General features: G+C 39.8%; 4 protein-coding genes across 4 annotated transcripts; 2 read left to right on the forward strand and 2 right to left on the reverse strand.

Moving 5' to 3' along the window:
• The first annotated feature begins 464 nt into the window (after window positions 1-464).
• On the forward strand, window positions 465-3,342 carry LOC134189740 (testicular acid phosphatase homolog). The gene is made up of 7 exons (XM_062658108.1): window positions 465-644; window positions 700-782; window positions 837-906; window positions 968-1,068; window positions 1,472-1,564; window positions 2,735-2,922; window positions 2,983-3,342. The coding sequence occupies exons 1-5, from the start codon at window positions 546-548 to the stop codon at window positions 1,488-1,490; spliced, it is 372 nt and encodes a 123-aa protein (XP_062514092.1). The 5' UTR covers window positions 465-545; the 3' UTR covers window positions 1,491-1,564; window positions 2,735-2,922; window positions 2,983-3,342.
• Window positions 3,343-5,969: 2,627 nt separating this feature from the next.
• Window positions 5,970-9,434, reverse strand: LOC134190344 (lysyl oxidase homolog 2-like). Its single transcript, XM_062658797.1, has 7 exons — window positions 9,103-9,434; window positions 8,847-8,906; window positions 7,359-7,764; window positions 7,263-7,266; window positions 6,891-7,208; window positions 6,482-6,811; window positions 5,970-6,418 (listed from the first exon to the last, which is right to left on the reverse strand). Exons 2-7 carry the CDS (start codon window positions 8,897-8,899, stop codon window positions 6,087-6,089), a joined length of 1,443 nt encoding a protein of 480 aa, XP_062514781.1. The 5' UTR covers window positions 8,900-8,906; window positions 9,103-9,434; the 3' UTR covers window positions 5,970-6,086.
• A 1,006-nt stretch (window positions 9,435-10,440) lies between these two features.
• On the forward strand, window positions 10,441-14,099 carry LOC134189739 (lysosomal acid phosphatase-like). Its single transcript, XM_062658107.1, has 12 exons — window positions 10,441-10,553; window positions 11,413-11,508; window positions 11,593-11,697; window positions 11,753-11,835; window positions 11,890-11,959; window positions 12,021-12,119; window positions 12,545-12,637; window positions 12,708-12,831; window positions 12,895-12,986; window positions 13,048-13,151; window positions 13,214-13,330; window positions 13,390-14,099. Exons 1-12 carry the CDS (start codon window positions 10,482-10,484, stop codon window positions 13,520-13,522), a joined length of 1,188 nt encoding a protein of 395 aa, XP_062514091.1. The 5' UTR covers window positions 10,441-10,481; the 3' UTR covers window positions 13,523-14,099.
• Window positions 14,100-14,195: 96 nt separating this feature from the next.
• LOC134190345 (uncharacterized) lies at window positions 14,196-17,854 on the reverse strand. The gene is made up of 7 exons (XM_062658798.1): window positions 17,044-17,854; window positions 16,800-16,953; window positions 16,274-16,727; window positions 15,822-16,203; window positions 15,284-15,601; window positions 14,880-15,209; window positions 14,196-14,817 (listed from the first exon to the last, which is right to left on the reverse strand). Exons 1-7 carry the CDS (start codon window positions 17,852-17,854, stop codon window positions 14,411-14,413), a joined length of 2,856 nt encoding a protein of 951 aa, XP_062514782.1. The 3' UTR covers window positions 14,196-14,410.
• Between the last annotated feature and the right edge of the window lie 1,544 nt (window positions 17,855-19,398).

Below are 19,398 nucleotides of genomic sequence, written 5' to 3' on the forward strand. Positions count from 1 at the left end.
CTATAGCTAGGTGTTGAGTATCTAATATCTGGATATTGTCTTGTCTGTGACATCCGTCTGCCCGTCTATCTGTCTGTGTAATGACTTTGTTGTTTGCAAGGACTGATTTGTATTTTGATAAATCCTAGCATATGTACAAGTAGGATCTGTATGAGAATAAATTTCCTGTCTGTCTGTCTGTCTTTTTCTCCGTGGTCATCATGTTTTTTTTCTTCTTCACGTTTGGCTGTTGTCATCTTCACGCTTGTATGATCATCAATTGCTTTTTGCAGCTAGTATAGTAAACTCGGTCTATGTAGATGTAGTTAGTGAAAGTCGTATTTGATCTCTACATATTATGAAGTTGTTCTTAGGTATTTCGACATGGTGACAGATTACCAACAGGAACATATCCCACAGATCCTCAAAAAGACTTTCCTTGGTCAAATGGTTTTGGCCAATTGACACAGGTTCTACTATATACGTTGTGAATGGCAGCTATTCTTGATACCGAATTTTAGTACTGAAAATCAATCAAGTAATCAATGACTTATTTGTAGCAGGGAATGGTGCAACAGTATGAGCTAGGAACACATTTGAGGAAACGATATACAACAGAAAATAGTGAAACATATTTGTTTCATAGATCGTATTCAAAAAACGAGGTCACAACATTTTCTTTGTCTGATGTCAATCGTTTATTCATGACGTGCTCTGCAGGTTTATGTACAGAGTACTGATGTCGATCGAACACTCATGAGTGCTGAGTGTCAGATGGCGGCATTCTATCATCCTAATGGATCACAGGAATACTTATAGACAGGCTTCAGTTGGCTTAATTAATATTTTGTATTGCAACAGGTGTTTCTGAAGTACCTAAAATGGCAGCCAGTTCCCATCCATACTGTACCAAAGGATGAAGATAATGTATGTGTATTTTAACAGTTTTGATTTAGTAATACTTTCTAGATATTCTGTGTGTTTCAAGGTACTGCATGCCTTTACTGCTGACTGCCCAATCTACAAACAGTTTGAAAACAACTTGATAAATGACCCTGATTGGGTACAGAAAAGAAAAAAGAAGATCAGGCAAGTGTCATTGATAACTACATGTTGCTGTATTAAAGGTACAATGCTTGCTACAAGAGTAATATAGAAATCTGAAATTTGCATTTACAACCGCTTTTCATGAGTAATAGATCGTTGATTAGATTCCTGTAGAATTTTACTTGGACTGGTACCTGTGTGACTGCAGAAGCTTCGTTGACGGTGACAAATAACAATTAAATTGTGTGTGTGTGGTGACAAATAACAATTAAATTGTGTGTGTGTGTGTGTGTGTGTGTGTGTGTGTGTGTGTGTGTGTGTGTGTGTGTGTGTGTGTAGACTTGATTTCGATGTTTTGGTGTGCAACAGGTCCAGTCTCTTTATGATACTTACATAGGTAAGCTTTGATGATCACGTAATTAATTTACTTCAATTTGTTGTGTAGTGGCTTCTTGATTACTTGAAGAACAAGAAAGGTGTGACTCACGAAATGGATCTGCACGAAGCAGGTCACATTGGAGGGACACTGTTCGCTCAAGTGAGCTGTTAATTACAGAACGAGAAGACCATTTTGACTAACACACAGTATCATTTCTGTCTAAATCAATATATGACTAAATAGACCAAATCAAATAGACCAAACATGAGTCTCAGAGTATAGCCCAGTTCTAGCTATGTATAGGGTTCCGTCTTTCTGATCTGCTATTTTGGCAAGATGCTGTTGCTTTACTGTCTTTAGGCGGTTCGTGTGGAACGAATTGGCAAGCGACAGTCCAACAGTACTGCATGTGTGAACAATATGTTCAACTGGTGATAGTAACACAAAGTGTTGCGAGAATAACTTGTTTGCCCAAACCCATGCACAGTGTTTCTTTGCAGTCTGTAACATATGTAGCTCTCTTGTTGACGTGAGCGCTCACTCTGTGATAGCTCATGGTGTGTGCATGTGACAGGAATAATGTCATGCGGGAAACGAATAAAAGACGTGCTTTTCAGGTGGATAAAATGTTGTCCGGATTACCAAAAAGTTTGTGCGTCTATTACAGTAGGTGTGCATGCAGATAACATATAGGTATATCTAGATTAATACACAAAAAACAGGCATGTGGACAGCACTTCAGTGAACAGTTAGTACGGAACTACAGTCTCCACTTTGTCGCTCACCGATTGGAGGGGTTTCCCCACCATGCTGGAAACGACATACTGGATGGTAGACTTGCGCAGTTCGGTATTTCGAGGGCTATGTAACATCAGGGTATCTTAGCTAGGCCATTAGGACAGCTGATGTTTCTCTTTGGACTTACCACTTCTGTGGTTGACGCTACAGCTGGTTAGACTGTTGTTCTTTGTGTTAAATTTGTAGGATAAATCTTTGTTGGATCTGCAGGTTCATGACTTAATTAATTAATTAATTAATTATAAGAATTAACTTAATATATTGTTTAGTTGACTTCAAAAATCATACAGTTTAATCAATGTTGTATCATTGCCATATGCTTGATTTGGTGTCTTGTTGTGTAGTGAATCTAAACCTTGTCATCTGTTTTATTACATGTGCGCTTTCTGTAATTAATTAATACACTAATGTGTAGTTGATTTTTTGTAGATTAATAAAGATAGAGTAACTGTGTGTGTTTGAGTTTATTAATCGGTTGATTGCTTGTTTTCAAATATTTTTTCCCTTTGAGTGATAAGATGTGTTGTGCAGTGGCTCCTTGTGACTCATGACAAGTACTGTACCTAAATGAAGCAGCTTACACATCAGCAGAGTACTGTTTGCTCAACATTGTCACAGTGTACAATCAAACTCTATCGTTATGATAAACCAAACGCAGACTCAGTTGTGCACCTTGCTTCTAACTTTGTCAGGATTTGATTCAGCAATCCATTTAGACAGTAATGCTGTGTTTTGCAGCTTCTACTTTAGATCTGATGTCTTGATTTTTGTCTGTTTAGGTTGTTACTGTCAACTCCAGTACAGTTCTCGGAAATGGGACAGAGTGGGATAAAGACCGCCAGTTGACAATTAAGATGAAGTCGGCCAGTCTGTGCAGCTATTGCACTTTTCTGACTATTCTAGGTGCTGTTTCTGTAGTACATGGTGAGGCGCGGTACCATGACTGCCTGCACTTCAGTCACTACAGCTGCATTCTTTGTTATGTGCGGCAGAAGTGATGTCGTCAATGGTAGACACATTGCAGATGTCTTTCAAACACATCATGGCTTTAGTTAATATGCTATGCTTCTAGATTAGTAAATTTGGTGAATACCTGATCTGTTATGTTATCAACTCAATAATACTTTTTGTAACATGGATTTATTGGTTTATGTAAACACTTTGGTAGCTTGTCCATACATATATAGTCAGATATGGATTTTGCTGCAAGAGAATGGTCCAAATCCAACTACATTTTTTAAAGATTTCTGAGCAGTATATTTACTGTTGTGCGCACAAATTTGATAGACCATATAGTGTCTCACTTTTAATATGAGACTACAATAGACAATCAATGAAGCAAGCATGGTGTCTAGCTGCAATAAATTTTTACAAGTTATAAATTGGATTGTGTTTGTTGCACTTGATACCAGGATCCCAGCATGCAATGGTTGTAACTCTTTCTATTCTGTTTTTGTTTAGCATAGTACTGGATACTGTCTTAGGTGCTTCTTGATTTTGTCTATTACTGTTGTGTGTCTCATCTAGTAGAAAGTCAGTGATCACTAGACTAGTGATAGTGCTGCATCTACTTGTTCGACACACCAGACTTTTTTGTACAATTATTGCTCTTCTTGTTGACATCAATTTGCTTATACACTGCTAGAACAGGTGGGTTCTGTGAACACCATGGAGTGTTTCAGTCACACTAACACTCGCCATACACTCTACGGTGCTACAGGCACACCTGCACCTACATAGTAAAGCACGTGATATCATATGCTACTGCGCCTGCTCAATTTGGTTCGAATGGCACCTCTGAGAGAATGCCCTTGGAATGTAGGATTTGCCTTCTACATGCCGCTACGTGTATGACTGCTCGCAAGTATGATTATGATGAATAAGAATAGGAACACTGTTGTGTGGAAGACAACAGGTGTTCTTGTCATGTTCACACCTACAAGGTCAATCAAAGAGATGAAATACCAATACTTAGTGTGTAGGCATAGATGAAATAGGTATCAAGTTATTGAAAGGATAACATGGTTACAGCTTTAGTTTACTTGCTATTGTAGAAATATTTGGTGTTCTGATGTATATATGATAGACGCTTGACTTAGACTTACATGTACAATTGATGAAAAAACCTTTGTTTGTGGTGAATGGCTTGTCTATCTCAGTACCTAAGCATATGCTGATTGGTACATGGGATTGCAACAGTGTTCAAGAGTTAGTTAGTAAAAACTATTACTAATGATATGATTGAATTATGACAAACTAGGCAAATGACAATTTACTCAGTTTATAGTGGTGTGAGTATCTTGTCAGCTTATATCACGATTCTATTCTCTTTTTAGTGCAGATACTCTCTGCTGTCTGTGGCAAACATGTAATAATGAATTATTTTAGTAAAAAAAACCTTACTCTCTGCTGTCTGTGGCGAGTGGCACACTTGTCCTCACTAAGTTGGGTGGCACACCTGACTGAAAACAGAGTTGTATGAGTTGATTACTGTGAATTAAGCTGGTGCAGAAAGTTGTTAGTTTTTTATACTGGAATGTTATGTAGGTTCTAGAACTTTAGCTGCTTTTACTGTGATAATGATGGAAGTATCCAGCAAATGGAAGAGGCCATTGCTAGATGAAGTGATGAAGTACATATCGATATGTTATAATGTACTAAGTTTGCTGTATACATTATGGATATGTTTTGAGTTTCATTCGTATAATTTATCTGCATTACAGCAATGCATGTGTAAAATGGTTGCAGACACATATATTTGGTTCTTAACTGCATGAAGTTGTAGTTTTAGCTTAATCTAAATTTGTAAATATTGTAAACTTTTTGACTACATGTATTGAAAATGTAAGCTTGAATTTTACCATTTGATTATTGGGTGCATCGGCTGTTAGGTACATGTACTATTGGAGTCCTGCTGACTACCTCTGATGATCTTTCACTTAACAATTAATTGTTTTAGTGTATTGACATGTTACTTGTTCTACATGCTATTCACATCGAGCGAGAGATAAATTTTACTATAAATTTGCAGAGTTTACAGGATAATTTAATTATAATTAACTACATATTGCTGACCACACCCATATACGTGTGATGTCTCTATTAGTAATTGTTAATCATGTGTTATTTTTCAGTTCTCTGTTGTCTGCTCTAGGATGGTGATGACCCTGAAGATTTTGCAAAACGAAACTTTCAAGTCTGCCCACATCTTGTCATAGCAGGAAGCAAGAACAATCTGAAACACATCTTTATGGTAGCGGAAGGAAACATTTTTTTGAGGTACTGGATGCTATGGACTGCCCTATGGCACTACTTGGAATGTTTTCTGCTTCGATACGAAGTACCCAGATTGATGTAGTGTCTTTTATACCTATCTGGAACTACTGTTAGATAGAAACAGCATCAGGGAAGATAACTCCAACAGGTTCTAGTTTTCTTGCTATTTTAGCTTGATGCTAGGATTATGAGTATGATGAGTATACGTGGTGATGTATGAGAATATATGTTTTTGAAATCAGCCAGTATTCAAAAGAAATTAATTTTAATGAGCCATTCTTGCCTCGAACTCCAAACCTTGCATTTCCAATTGGCGCATCTTGTAACAATATAAGGGGTCATTTTTGGTGGAAGTGCTAGGGTAACACCCAATAAGTGTAACAGGAACACGATGCGTGTAACAGCTTAACACCGATCCAAGTGTATCTAGAGCACTTTTCATACAGTGTAACAGTGACACCATGACGTGGTGTTACCAGGCACTCCCACTAGTGTTAAGATGGTTTCACAGTACTACACCAATTTTAGTGTATAGAGAACACCTAATGTTTAACAGGGTATAAATCGTTAGCAATTGGCTAATTGTTTCGCTCAGCAACTGGAGCTTTCAACATGGAACTTTGATGACAGGTGGTAGGTTGCAACGAACCGATGCGTCTCTGTCGTGAGAACAACTTGTTTGCCCGAACCCACTGTGCTTACAGTCTGTGATCGCGTTTTCACTGCCATAGCAGTTTACGTTGTCAAGCCACACTGGACCACGGCCTCGACCATAGAGTGCACTTCGATATGCTGTACCTCCGTCGTGGTACCCCAACTGCTTGCACACAACTTGTGCACCATTGGCATCCCAATTCGTATCACACACTGTGCCCCATACACCTCCGTTCAATACCTCCACCCTGCTTTCATATTGATTGCGACCAACAAGACGGATTGCTAACAAACGAGAGACAATTCAATAATCATTAAATTGTTGAGCATTTCCTAGAGATACATTACGTTTCTGACAGCTGATGTACGGATTGTCAGTGCTCTTTGTGCAGGTAGATGCTACCCATTGAACACCCTGGTTGCAGTCAATTTGCTTGTTTGTGCTGCTGAGGCAACGAGCACTGGTTTGAGGCCCACTTGCAGTCTTTCTTGCAAAGACTGTGTGTAAAATAGAATATGCAGGGCCAAACCCAGCTTGTTGGCAGGCATCCGTGCGCTGTCTGTTACCCCAGACCGATCCGCCACAAACAGGACCCCATTGTTTAGTTGAACTGTCATACACTTGTAGGTAGCCATTGGGACTAGTTGTTGATAGGCCATTTCTAGTAAGCCGAACACCTTTGATGAAAACAATAATCGAGTGAGTGACCAAACCTATTACGAGCGACGGCAATTGTTGTCGTGTATGCATGCCAACCTGGATTGCACTTGACTCCAGCATATCGGTAACTGGGGCAATATCCACCTTGGTAGGTTGTTCCCAAGTTGTATCGAAAACAATTTTGAATGTATTTTTCATTGCCTGTACATCCTACTTTGCTGATAACGTAGGGCTTTTTGCTGTAGCCCCATCTGCTTCCTGAGGTTGCTTGGCCAGTAGAATATCCTAGTTGGGCACACACAATGTTGGCTTCAACGTTATCCCAACCATCTGAACAGACTGCGTGGTAGTGACCATCAACCAAGATTTCTACCCGACCTTCATATTGATTTGGACCGTTTGCAAGACGAAGACCTAAAATTCGTGGAATTAGTTGTTATATTTTCTTTACATATCAGTGTGACTCACCAGGCTGGGGAATTCAAGTGAAGGTAGAAGACAAACGTACATATAAAAAGAAAGGTAAGTATGGTGCGTTATTAGGGCAAAGGCATGTGCACTTACTATTATTCCTCGATCAATACACTGAGCTCGTTGGCTTGGTGTGAGCAAATCGCTTTCAAACCAACATCGAGTATCGAAATCCCATTGAACAACCTGTTGGCGCGTCGGATGTCTACTGGCAATCATTGCTCTGATTGTGGATACGGACAGATCGAGCTCAGGGGTGTATGGACGTTCAGTTGTAAATAATTCTTTCATTGTAGTGTCATGTGGAATCAATTTCTTGATTGAAGAATCGGCCAGCCTGGTCGCCAGTCCTTTCTTACGTCCAAACGGTGTCCCACTAGATTGAGCATACGTGTAACCCAAGTTTCCAACCTTGAGAACATTCTTTGGTCGTCTCCATGCTGACTCCTTTAACAGGTCGGGTCCCAAAGGATAAGCAGCAGTCAAGAAACTCATCACACTATTAAAAGAAGCATGCTTTAGCTATAGGTACTTAGCAAGGATGTGTGGTACATGTGATTACAAGTAACTAGTTCATGTAATGTACAATCTCATAATTAATTAAATGGGACATGAAATGCTAACTAAAATCATCTAGTCACTTAGACAGGACACTACAATGCGTAGAAAGAGATTCAAAAATTTACCTGAAGAATGAGATGCTTAATATTTTGCATTGTGTGTATAGGATGTATGAAGAATATTGGAAGGTGGATCGGGGAATGACATGTCAAAGTACTCTCTAGCAAAATCTAGCGACTGCTGTGACATTTCTTACCAGATTTATGATGTTTGTTTACCAGTTTACAATGCTGTATACGCATAACTCAATCTTAACCAGTTATAGTCATTACCAATTGGATATAACAGTGTATGCTCTAGATGTTGAAGAAAGACTCAAAGTAACATGATAATGTTTTGTGCTTGTATATACGTAGTTCTATTTGTGGTCAATTTGAGCATGGTATAAGATACTGTGAATACGCATCATCAACTGCTCCATCTCATCATAGTAAAGAAACACCGCCCTTTGGTATTTATCAAGTTTTCAAACCAGAATTACTGTAACAGCTAGCCCTCATATATGGAGCCCTATCTGAGAGCAACTCCCAATCTAACAGCCAGGGACACAATGAATGGCAGATTGTTCAAGTGAGCATTATAGATATAAATAGATACACCATCATGTTGGAAATTTATTCAGAAATCTCTTTCAGCATGGCTGGTCTCCCAAAAGATCCTGCAAATAATCTATCAAATGTACAAAGTACAATAGCTAAAAGCACTACGAGTCAAAATGCAATGCAGCTATACAAACTTAGTTGCACTCGTTTCTTCAGAAAACTGGTCACGGCAGCTCCCTGAAGAAAAGGCACTTTCTGTGTTACTCTGTGGAGAATCTCGAAAGATGAACTAAAAATTCAAACCTTCTTTGACTTACAAGTGCAGTACATACAACTGAGACATTGCATGCAAGTACATTATCAAGATCCAGAAAATGTTAATTAATCGAAACATAGGTGAATTATGCCTAAACCTCACATGTAATTCGTCTTCTGGCAGGTGCAACAATGGAAGTTATCCAGGTTACTCATCTAGAATCTGCAACAACCAGAATAAAGAAGTTATGTTGACTCTATTTACAATATTGACTGTGTTAATTAATCAAAGAAATATGAAATGTATTAAATCAATAAATATTAACTGCAATAATCAATCGACATTTACTATATAAATTTAATTAATAACATTGACTGTAGACATCAATCAAAACTTCCACCACTAAATATTAGCTCACCACTACATATTAACTGAATTCACAACAACAAATGTCCTGGATTGTTCATATTCCTTGATCTATAGAGAGGAACAGATTGTAGTTAGAGTTTTCAGAATGAGTGTTCAGAACAAGTTATTCCTGTTTTATGTTAAAATGGATCATGGATTGCTTCTATTTTAGGCTAATGAAAAACTGTGTTCTGTGGCAACAGACTGTCCATGGCGCAGATCAACAGCTTCCTGTGATCCTACCTGTTTGCCATACATTTCTTATGCAAACAAATTAATTGCAGTAACAGCAGAGTACATGATTAATTAAAAACGGGTTCTTCTGCAATAGTTACTAGTATATATATATATATATATATATATATATATATATATATATATTAGAAATACATATATTTATATAAACCCACCTACATAGGTATCTAACACACATTATCCATATATATAATGTAATGCAGCAACTGTCTGTTAATTTGTGAAACTTTAATGCTCGCATGATACAAAGTAGATTAATGTCAGATGCTGATGTAATTGCTTGGGATTTGCCGGTTTTGTCTGTTAGCAGTTTGTTATAAAATATAATATTATTTCTCTCTCTAAATTATATATATATACTTATAAATTATAAATTACTATTTATTAAATCACATTTAAGGTTCAAAAATACTACCATAAATACATAAATTGTGCTTTAATGTTACTAAATACTGTATTCTAATAAATTAATAATTAGTTAATTAACTAATATCAATTAACTAGCAAAATGTACAAACCTCTGCCGTCTTGTATGATAGTCGCATCACGAAGAGCTTTTTCTGGAGTCAATTGTTTCTCGAGAAAGTCGATTTCTGCAAAAAACGGTTTGTAGCAACCAACATTCCCCATATTGGGGCTCTTCTTTCACTAGCCACTGTTGCTTACCCAGTGTGGTAACTGATCGCAGAGAAAGCGCAATTCCCACGATTTGTCAGCATAACACCTCACATTTCGAACTACTAGCCATTTGTGCACGTGAGAATGGTCTACTGTGCACGTGCAAGTTAATCTTATCCGGGCTATATATCCTGGATGTGTGTGTGAAGTGGACCCCAAAAAAATTGCTACGTTTCTGGTAAGAGGGCCTGGGTACGAGGCTACGTTTCTGGTAGTTTTCGCTTTGAGGTAGTTTTGCTGCCTCGTATCTTGCAGAAATTTAGCTTAATTCTAATAGATTTGGACTTTCTTAACTTTTGTACACGTACTGCAAGATCTAACGTTTGTTTGTTGGAAAGTTATTCGTTTGTTGATAGAATTAATTATATTCATGCGGACACAGTGAGATTGCGCGCAGCGCAGTATTCCGAGGTCGACAGGTGTTCGTATCTGGGTTTTTTACGTCACCAGATCTGGATGTTTCGTATTCAAGTAGCACTGCTGTGTCTGATACCAGTTGCGCTAGCAAACCTACGTCTAGTAGCTTTGGTTCGTACAGACTTTTGTGTTTTATGTTAGCTGCTCTCTGTGTGTCCGCCAGTCTGTTCTAATTTTTCTAATGTCTAGGTGTTGAAAATCTAATATTTGGATATTGTCTTGTCTGTGACACCCGTCTGTCCGTCTATCTGTCTGTCTGTTTGTCTGTCCGTCTATCTGTCTGTCTGTTTGTCTGTCCGTCTGCCTGCATGCCTATCTGTCTGTCTGTCTGCCTGTCCGTCTGTATATGTCTAGATAGATTATTTGATTTTGACATTCAAGGTCAAGTCCATTACTTAATTAATGATTTTGTTGTTTGCAAGGACTGATTTGTATTTTAAAAATCCTAGCATATGTACAAGTGGAATCTGTATGAGAATAGATTGTCTTTTTGTCTGTCTGTCTGTCTGTCTGTCAATTTTATTTATTGAAACACAAACTCTACGTTACATTTCTAACACTAAATACAAGAAATCTACTGAGTTCAGCTTTAGCTTAATGCAAACTACACACTTTTGTGTTTATGTTAGCTGCTGTCTGTGTGTCCGCCAGTCTGTTCTAATTATTTCTAATGTCTAGGTGTTGAGTATCTAATATCTGGATATTGTCTTGTCTGTGACACCCGTCTGTCCGTCTATCTGTCTGTCTGTTTGTCTGTCTGTCTGTCTGTCTGTCTGTCTGTCTGTCTGTCTGTCTGTCTTTCTCTCCGTGGCCATCATGTTTTTTCTTCTCCACGTTTGGCTGTTGTCATCTTTATGCTTGTATGATCATCGATTGCTTTTTGCAGCTAGTATAGTAAACCTGGTCTATGTGGATGTAGTAGTTAGTGAAAGTCGTATTTTTGATCTCTACATAATGAAGTTGTTCTTAGGTATTTCGACATGGTGACAGATCACCAACAGGAACGTATCCCACAGATCCTCATAAAGACTTTCCTTGGCCAAATGGTTTTGGCCAATTGACACAGGTCCTACTGTGTTAATGGCAGCTATTCTTGATACCAAATTTTAGTACTGAAAAATTAATCAAGCAATCAATGGCTTATTTGTAGCTGGGAATGGTGCAACAGTATGAGCTAGGAACACACTTGAGGAAACGATATACAACAGAAAATAGTGAAACATATTTGTTTGATGGATCATATTCAAGAAACGAGGTCACAACATTTTCTTTGTTTGATATCAATTGTTTATTAATGATGTGCTCTGCAGGTTTATGTACGGAGTACTGATGTCGATCGAACACTCATGAGTGCAGAGTGTCAGATGGCGGCATTCTATCATCCTAATGGATCACAGGAATACTTATAGACAGGCTTCAGTTGGCTTAATTAATATTTTGTATTGCAACAGGTGTTTCTGAAGAACCTAAAATGGCAGCCAGTTCCCATCCATACTGTACCAAAGGATGAAGATAATGTATGTGTATTTTAACAGTTTTGTTTTAGTAATACTGTATAGATATTCTGTGTGTTTCAAGGTACTGCATGCCTTTACTGCTGACTGCCCAGTCTACAAACAGTTTGAAAACAACTTGATAAATGACCCTGATTGGGTACAGAAAAGAAAAGAAAATCAGGCAAGTGTTATTGATAACCACATGTTGCTGTAATAAAGGTACAATGCTTGCTACAACAGTAATATAGAAATCTGAAATTTGCATTTACAACCGCTTTTCATGAGTAATAGATCGTTGATTAGATTCCAGTAGAATTTTATGTGGACTGGTACATGTGTGACTGCAGAAGCTTCATTAGCGGTGACAAATAACAATTACATTGTTTTGTCTTAAAAATGGTGGCACTGAAGGCTTTGTGTTCAGTATTTGTTAAATGAGCTGTTGCATAAGTACATTTGTTAGACTTCAGAAACCTATTCAGCTGTAGTGTTTGTCATAGACTTGATTTCGATGTCTTGGTGTGCAACGCTACAGATCCAGTCTCCTTATGATACTTAGTAATCTTTGATGATCACTTAATTAATTTGCTTCAATTTGTTGTGTAGTGGCTTCTTGATTACTTGAAGAACAAGACAGGTGTGACTCACGAGATGGATCTGCACGAAGCAGGTCACATTGGAGGGATACTGTTTGCTCAAGTGAGTTGTTAATTATAGAACGAGAAGACCATTTTGACTAATACACAGTATCATTTCTGTCTATGAACAGCAACAGCACAACTTGTCGCTTCCCTCTTGGTTATCACAACAGCAATATGAGACACTGCTCAACATATCTGTATTTAGAAAAATGAAGCGGTTTGAAGGCCTTACAGCACACAGACTCACAGCAGGTATGTTTTGTAATTTTATTGACTAACTACTTTACAACGAATTTATTGGATTTTTGCTGGTAGGGATACTGGTAAATGATATTGTGACCAACATGCAGAATAAGAAAGAGCAAGGAAACAATCCAAATGAACAAAAGTTGTTTATATATTCAGCTGTAGGTTACCATTGTTTCATATACAATAGAGGTTTTATTGAAATGATTGATATGATTCTAGCACGACGACACACTGGTTGCCTTGCTCAGTGCTCTCAATCTGTTTGATGGTGAGAATCCTCCATATGCATCAGTTGTCATGATCGAGCTCTACTCTGAGTTAGGGTTTGTTGCTATTTGTATATGAAAATATAGCAAAGTAGGTCTAGACTGTAATTTGATTGCAGACAGTACACGGTCAAAATCTATTATCACAAAGGACCAAAAGCAGATTCAGTTGTAGCACCTCCACTGCTGCCCTTGCCCGGATGTGATTCATCATGTCCTCTCAATACATTCGGACGGTAATGTTATGCTTGCCGCTTCGATTTCTAGTTTAGATATTTAAATGTTGTCTGTCTAGACTGTTAACTTCAGTTCTCATTAATGAGACAGAGTGGAAAAAAGAATGCCAGTTGACAAGTTCAAGTCAGCCAGTCAGCATAACCATTGCACTGTTTTGGCTATTTCAGCTGCTGAGGTTGCTGTTGCTCTAATTTACGCCAACATGAATGTTGCACAGTTTGAAAATCACACAAGCACTTCAGTCACTACAGTTGGATCATCTGTCACATGTAGCTGAATTGATGTCAAGGAAGGTAGGCAAGTTGCAAATGTCTATTCAGACATGTTGCCATATTAGGTGGCTAGCAATGTTTTTAGATCAGCGTATTTTGCTGAACACTTGATCAATTATAGCAGCTCAATATATAGCAGCTCAATAATGGTAGTGACAAACTGCTAAACATGAAGTGACTCTGTCACAGTTTCTGGCCTATCTAACTACAACATCTTAGTTGTAATAGATAGCTCAACGTTAATTGAGTCGGAATAGATATGGTATCTCAACTTGAAAAGATAACGACAATACCGCATTTTCTTGTAGAGAGAATGCAGGAGGATGATCCAATCCAACTGCTTGTTAAGTGTTTTACTATGTGGTACACACAAATTCAAGAAATCGTGTAGTGCCTTACAAATATAGGTAAGCATTGTTGTGTATGTTGCTTTGATGCATTGAGGTCCAGTACATGTCTCTTACTACATGTGTTAGTTATAATTGTACTTTATTGAAAACTTGTGGAGCACATAACAAACTACTGAATGATTACTTAGTGTTACTAGGTAGTGTTACTAAGTATTTTTCATCTTGAGTCATTTTCTTTGATATTGTATTATGATTATTATCTAAATCAATATTGTAATAGAACTTGCACGTAGGCTTGATAGACAGACAGACATACACACACCAGAATTTATTTGTGTAATAATGGACTCTAGTTAACATGAACTTACTAATAGAAATCATGACAATTGACTAATCATTTAACTGTCACTACTGTGTTTAACATTGATTCAAAATGAAGGGTTTCATGTTCAAAAGTCTATTGCAGTGAGAATTTTTGACGGGTACCAGGAAAGCCTACCAGTACTGGAACTGTTGCATCTGTTGCTACTGCAAAGATTGGAGTTTTGATGACAGGTGATGTGTAGCAACGAACTGATGCATCTCTGTTGTGAGAGCAACTTGTTTGCCCAAACCCACTGTGTTTGCAGTCTGTGATAGCTCGTTCATTGCCATAGCAGCTCATTCTGTCAAGCCAGACTGGACCACGGCCTCGACCATAGCGCGCACGGCTATATGCTGTACCTCCATAGTTGTACCCCAGCTGCCTGCACACGACTCGAGCATCATTGGTGTCCCAATACGTGTCACACACTGTGCCCCACACACCTCGGTTGAATACCTCCACTCGACCTTCATATTGATTGCGACCAACAATACGGATTGCTAACAAGTGAGAGACAATTCGATAAATGTGGAATTTTAAACGCTTTTCAGAAATATATTACGTTTTTGACAGCTGATGTACAGATTGTCAGTGCTTCTTGCACAAGTAGATGCTCCCCACTGAACACCCTGGTTGCAGTCAGTTTGCTTGTTTGTGCTGCTGAGGCAACGAGCACTGGTTTGAGGCCCACTTGCAGTCTTTCTTGCAAAAAATCGGTTAAAAACAGGATATGTAGGGCCAAACCCAGCTTGTTGGCAGGCATCTGTTCGCTGTCTGTTACCCCAGACCGATCCGCCACAGACAGGACCCCATCGTTTAGTTGAACTGTCATACACTTGTAGGTAGCCATTGGGGCTGGTTGTTGGTGAACCATTTCTAGTAAACCGAACACCTTAACGAAGACAATAGTTGAGTGAGTGATCAAAATCATTAGAAGCAATATTAATTATTGTCGTGTATGCCAACCTGGATTGCACTTGACTCCAGCATATCGGTAACTGGGGCAATATCCACCTCGGTATGTTGTTCCAACATTATACCGAGAACAATCTTGAATGTATCGTTCCTTGCCTGTACATCCTATTTTGCTGATAACGTACGGTTTCTTGTTGTAGCCCCATCGGTTTCCTGAAGTTGCTTGCCCAGTGGAATATCCCAGTTGGCCACACACAACGTTGGCTTCAACATTATCCCAACCATCTGAACAGACTGCGTGGTAGTGACCGTTAACTAAGATTTCCACTCGACCTTCATATTGGTTAGGACCGTTTACAAGACGAATACCTAAAAATCAGTCAATGAATTGTTATATTCACATCACGTGTCTATCTGACTTACCAGGCTGGAGAATTTAAGTGAAGGGAGAACAGAAGAGCACATGAAAGGAAAGGAAATTATAGGTCGTGAGAGTTAATTAAGACAAGGGCAGATACACTTACCACTATTCCGCGACGAATACATAGATCTTGTTGGCTCGGTGTCAGTCTATCGCTTTCAAACCAACATTGAGTGTCGAAGTCCCATTGGGCAACTTGTAACTGCGTTGGACGTTTACTGGCAATCATTGCTCTGACTGTGGAGACAGATAGCTTGGCTGCTGGAACGTCATATGTTGCATTAGCGCTTCTCTTCTTGCGTCCAAACGTCGGCCCACTAGATTGGTCATACGTGTAACCCAAGTCTCCAACCTTGAGAACATTTTTTGGTTGTCTCCATGCCAAATCCTTTAACAGGTCGGGTCCCAAAGGATAAGCAGCAGTCAAGAAACTCATCACACTATTAAGTGTGTAGACAACACCAGGAGTGCCGTCAGCTGGATAGTTACTTTCATCATCCCCGTACACTTCTTGCCAGTCGTACCACAGTTTGTCGATAAAACAGTGATGCTATACAAGAGCACGAGACACGCATGTGTCACTATGAATTATTTGGATAGAACAAGAACTTGTGACTCACCAAATAGAAGAGAGGATCACGTGGTGATTCACCCGAAGCCATGTCGGAAGGGAATCCAAATCGATTGTGCAAAGTGTTGTGTCGGACTCCACCAGATTCTGTCTGCTGACGGAAGTTATCGTAGATTGGATTGCTCGTGCGGTCATTGTTCAATTGTGCTTGTGATGCCTGTTGCGTTCCGGGCACGGGATTGAAGACATTCCGTACGATACATTCGGATGGATCGGGATGCCACAACGCTTGACTAAAGTGTCCGCTATTGACACAATCGTTGGGGCCGGCTCCGTTGTTGAGAGAACCGCTGCCCAAGTGAGCCCAAATGGCCGACGTTGCAACATGTTCCCCTGACCAATCCCAGTATGGGAGACGAAGTGAGACGTCGTTTTGAGCGATTTGTAAAGCGTGCTCCAACATACTGAGGAAAGAACGATGCCAAGGGAGGAAACCTGCACCACTGGATACAAGAAGTGTGCGTTAGTATGTGTTTCTATTTGTGAGAGTATTCATCACTATGGAACACGTATACCTGTGGGCCGAGGTTGGTATGGTAAAAACTTGATTGTGGAGTGCTGCAAGGTCGTTGATGACACCATTTTGCTTAATGGTTTTGAATGCGGCCACAATAGAATTCCAATCTTCCGGTCGATGAGTCGCTAAGTCAATCACATTACATCTCGGTTCTGCAACAGACAGAGTGGTATGACGTCACGTGATATCGATGTAGCTTGACTACCATTAATTAAGGCAGCGGGAATGATTATGCGACTTACTTGCGCCAAATTGAGCAGCGATGTCGTCCATGTCGTCAAAATCATCTACTACAAACTTGTGATCGACGTCAGGATCTGAAGCGATGGCATTCAGCTCGTTCTGACTGTTCGTGGAACCAAAATTAGCCACGCCCATCGCAAAAACCTTAGCACCGTCTGTGTTTCGTAGAACGTCCGCTTTTGGGCCGGGAGCTCCACCTTGATTCGATTTTCCGTCGGTGAGCACGAAAACAACTCTGGTCGCATCCGATCTCGCTCCTCTGGAGGCGTCATTGTATAGAGAATGTGCTTCGTCTAAAGCACCAGCAGTATTAGTAGCCCACCCGTGCACGTAGACAATACCATTGACTGCATTCTTCAGATCAACGCGAGGAGTCGCCGATCCCAAGTAGTCGTTGAAGTCGAACTCGACCGTAATCTGGGACGACGCAGCAAAGCTGATGATTGCGATTCGGATCGACTTGGTGCATGTGACCGTTAAGACGTGGTCTATCATCAGACTGACAAAGTTTTTTTGCTTAACGAAGTTGGCACTGCCGATGCTACCGGAGTTGTCCATGACAAATAGGAGATCAATCTTGTTGGGATCCGGAGTTGAACGAGCTCCTCCTAGGACAGGCCTGCCTCTAAAGCCTGGAAGCACGGCAGGGGCAGCAGCTCCACTCTGCGTTCCAGAAAATATCGAGAAAAAGTTTTGATTCAACGTTTTAGCATTATAGCTAACAGAAGCGGCGGTGACCATAAGTTGCATATGTACAGCAACGAGAACACAAGCTGCCAACAGAAGCGAGAGCCTTCTACTCGCACCCATGCCGGCTTGATCTGAACTGCAATGAATAGAGACTTGCAGCGGTACTTTTATAGCCGAAATTCAATATTCTGGAAGTGATACCAATTTAGTAACTTGATTTATGAAGTTAGTTGCCGACGTGATTTGTGTTACAATGCTTCGTATGTATAGCATGATCCGGAAGACATTCCTGTGTGTCTGAGTCGATGCGTGTCTGAGGCAGAAAAGATCGAAAATAGAAAGTTGACTTCCTACACTTTGGTTTTGATGCAAATATAGCTGTGGTAGAATTAGTGGAAGATTGACTTACTGCACAGCAGAGAGAGACGCTTTGGTGCTCAGTTAGTGCATAGTGCCCTATTGTTATCATACCGTCACTTCATTGTATACCAACTGAGGGTTTTGGTTACCCAGTTACGACATTTTTGCAAGGATCCTCGTGGAGGCAGTTTTCTAGAGTCTTTTGTTTTACTGTTGCTTTTGTTACCTCTAGCTAATGTCTAGTTGCTCACCAATGCATGACATCAGAGTATGAATATAGCTGTAACAATTAAACATAATTAGTTAATTAATTAGGTCGAGTGTTGATGTAACTTTATAAACGGACGGTTTAAATACAGATCGGTGCACTAAATTAGTATAGATCACATATGTCGCTGCGTCTGTTTGTTTACATGGAGTTAAATAGTAACTTTTTGTGGGAGGTAATATTGGAGGCATGATACTTGAAACGGATCAGCGGTAGAGTTAGATGTCACAGGAAGTTTGTTAACATCTCTAACCGAATTTGCAACTGACGGCATTATTTGTTACTATCGATACGCAGCCTGAAGTGGCAACTTACACGGACCTCTAATCCGTACAATCTGTACCTCTGTAGACGAAGATGAAGACAATTATCTGGTTTGTCTACTAGAAGGGCAGACACTTGTAGATACAGCGGAAGGTATCTATAGAAATAAAAAGGATGATCAACCTGTGGATGATGAGATGTATAGATCTGGTAGATACGTTGGTTACCTCGTGGAGTGAACGCAGACAGTCACCTGAGGCCGCAAATTGGCTTTTGGCTGCATTTCTAGTTCACGGTTGTGTTACCGTGTGCGTTGTTCCACAGAGGAAACAGGTCATGGGAGAGGATATAATTCTGCTTTAGTCCGGTACACGCTGCTGTTGCACTTCCTTGATAGTCAACATAGTGGTCATAGGATGGTTTTGTCTGTTTCCGAGTCAAGACGCACCTCAGTCTAGACTACTCTAAAAAGGTCAAAGTTTGTACTTGGACAAATGCATCCAAGGCCACACCGGTCTTACGTGACTTCTGATGCAAACAGCCAACGGACTACTGTACCAAGCGGTTATAGTGGCGGATTTAGATGGGGGACATTGGGGGGCACGTGCCCCTTTACGAGAGCCAATTTTGTAGGCGCGTTCTTACGATCTTGATCGACGTCGTGCATCTGCAGGACGATGATTACACTGTAATTGTCTTCTAGGAATTACTGTAGAATTTTCAAATTTGTATTGAGAAGTACCGTAGCATGCGTCTAGGGTGTGGCTATTTA

Source organism: Corticium candelabrum, chromosome 14 (genome assembly GCF_963422355.1).
Source record: "Corticium candelabrum chromosome 14, ooCorCand1.1, whole genome shotgun sequence".
NCBI lineage: Eukaryota > Metazoa > Porifera > Homoscleromorpha > Homosclerophorida > Plakinidae > Corticium > Corticium candelabrum.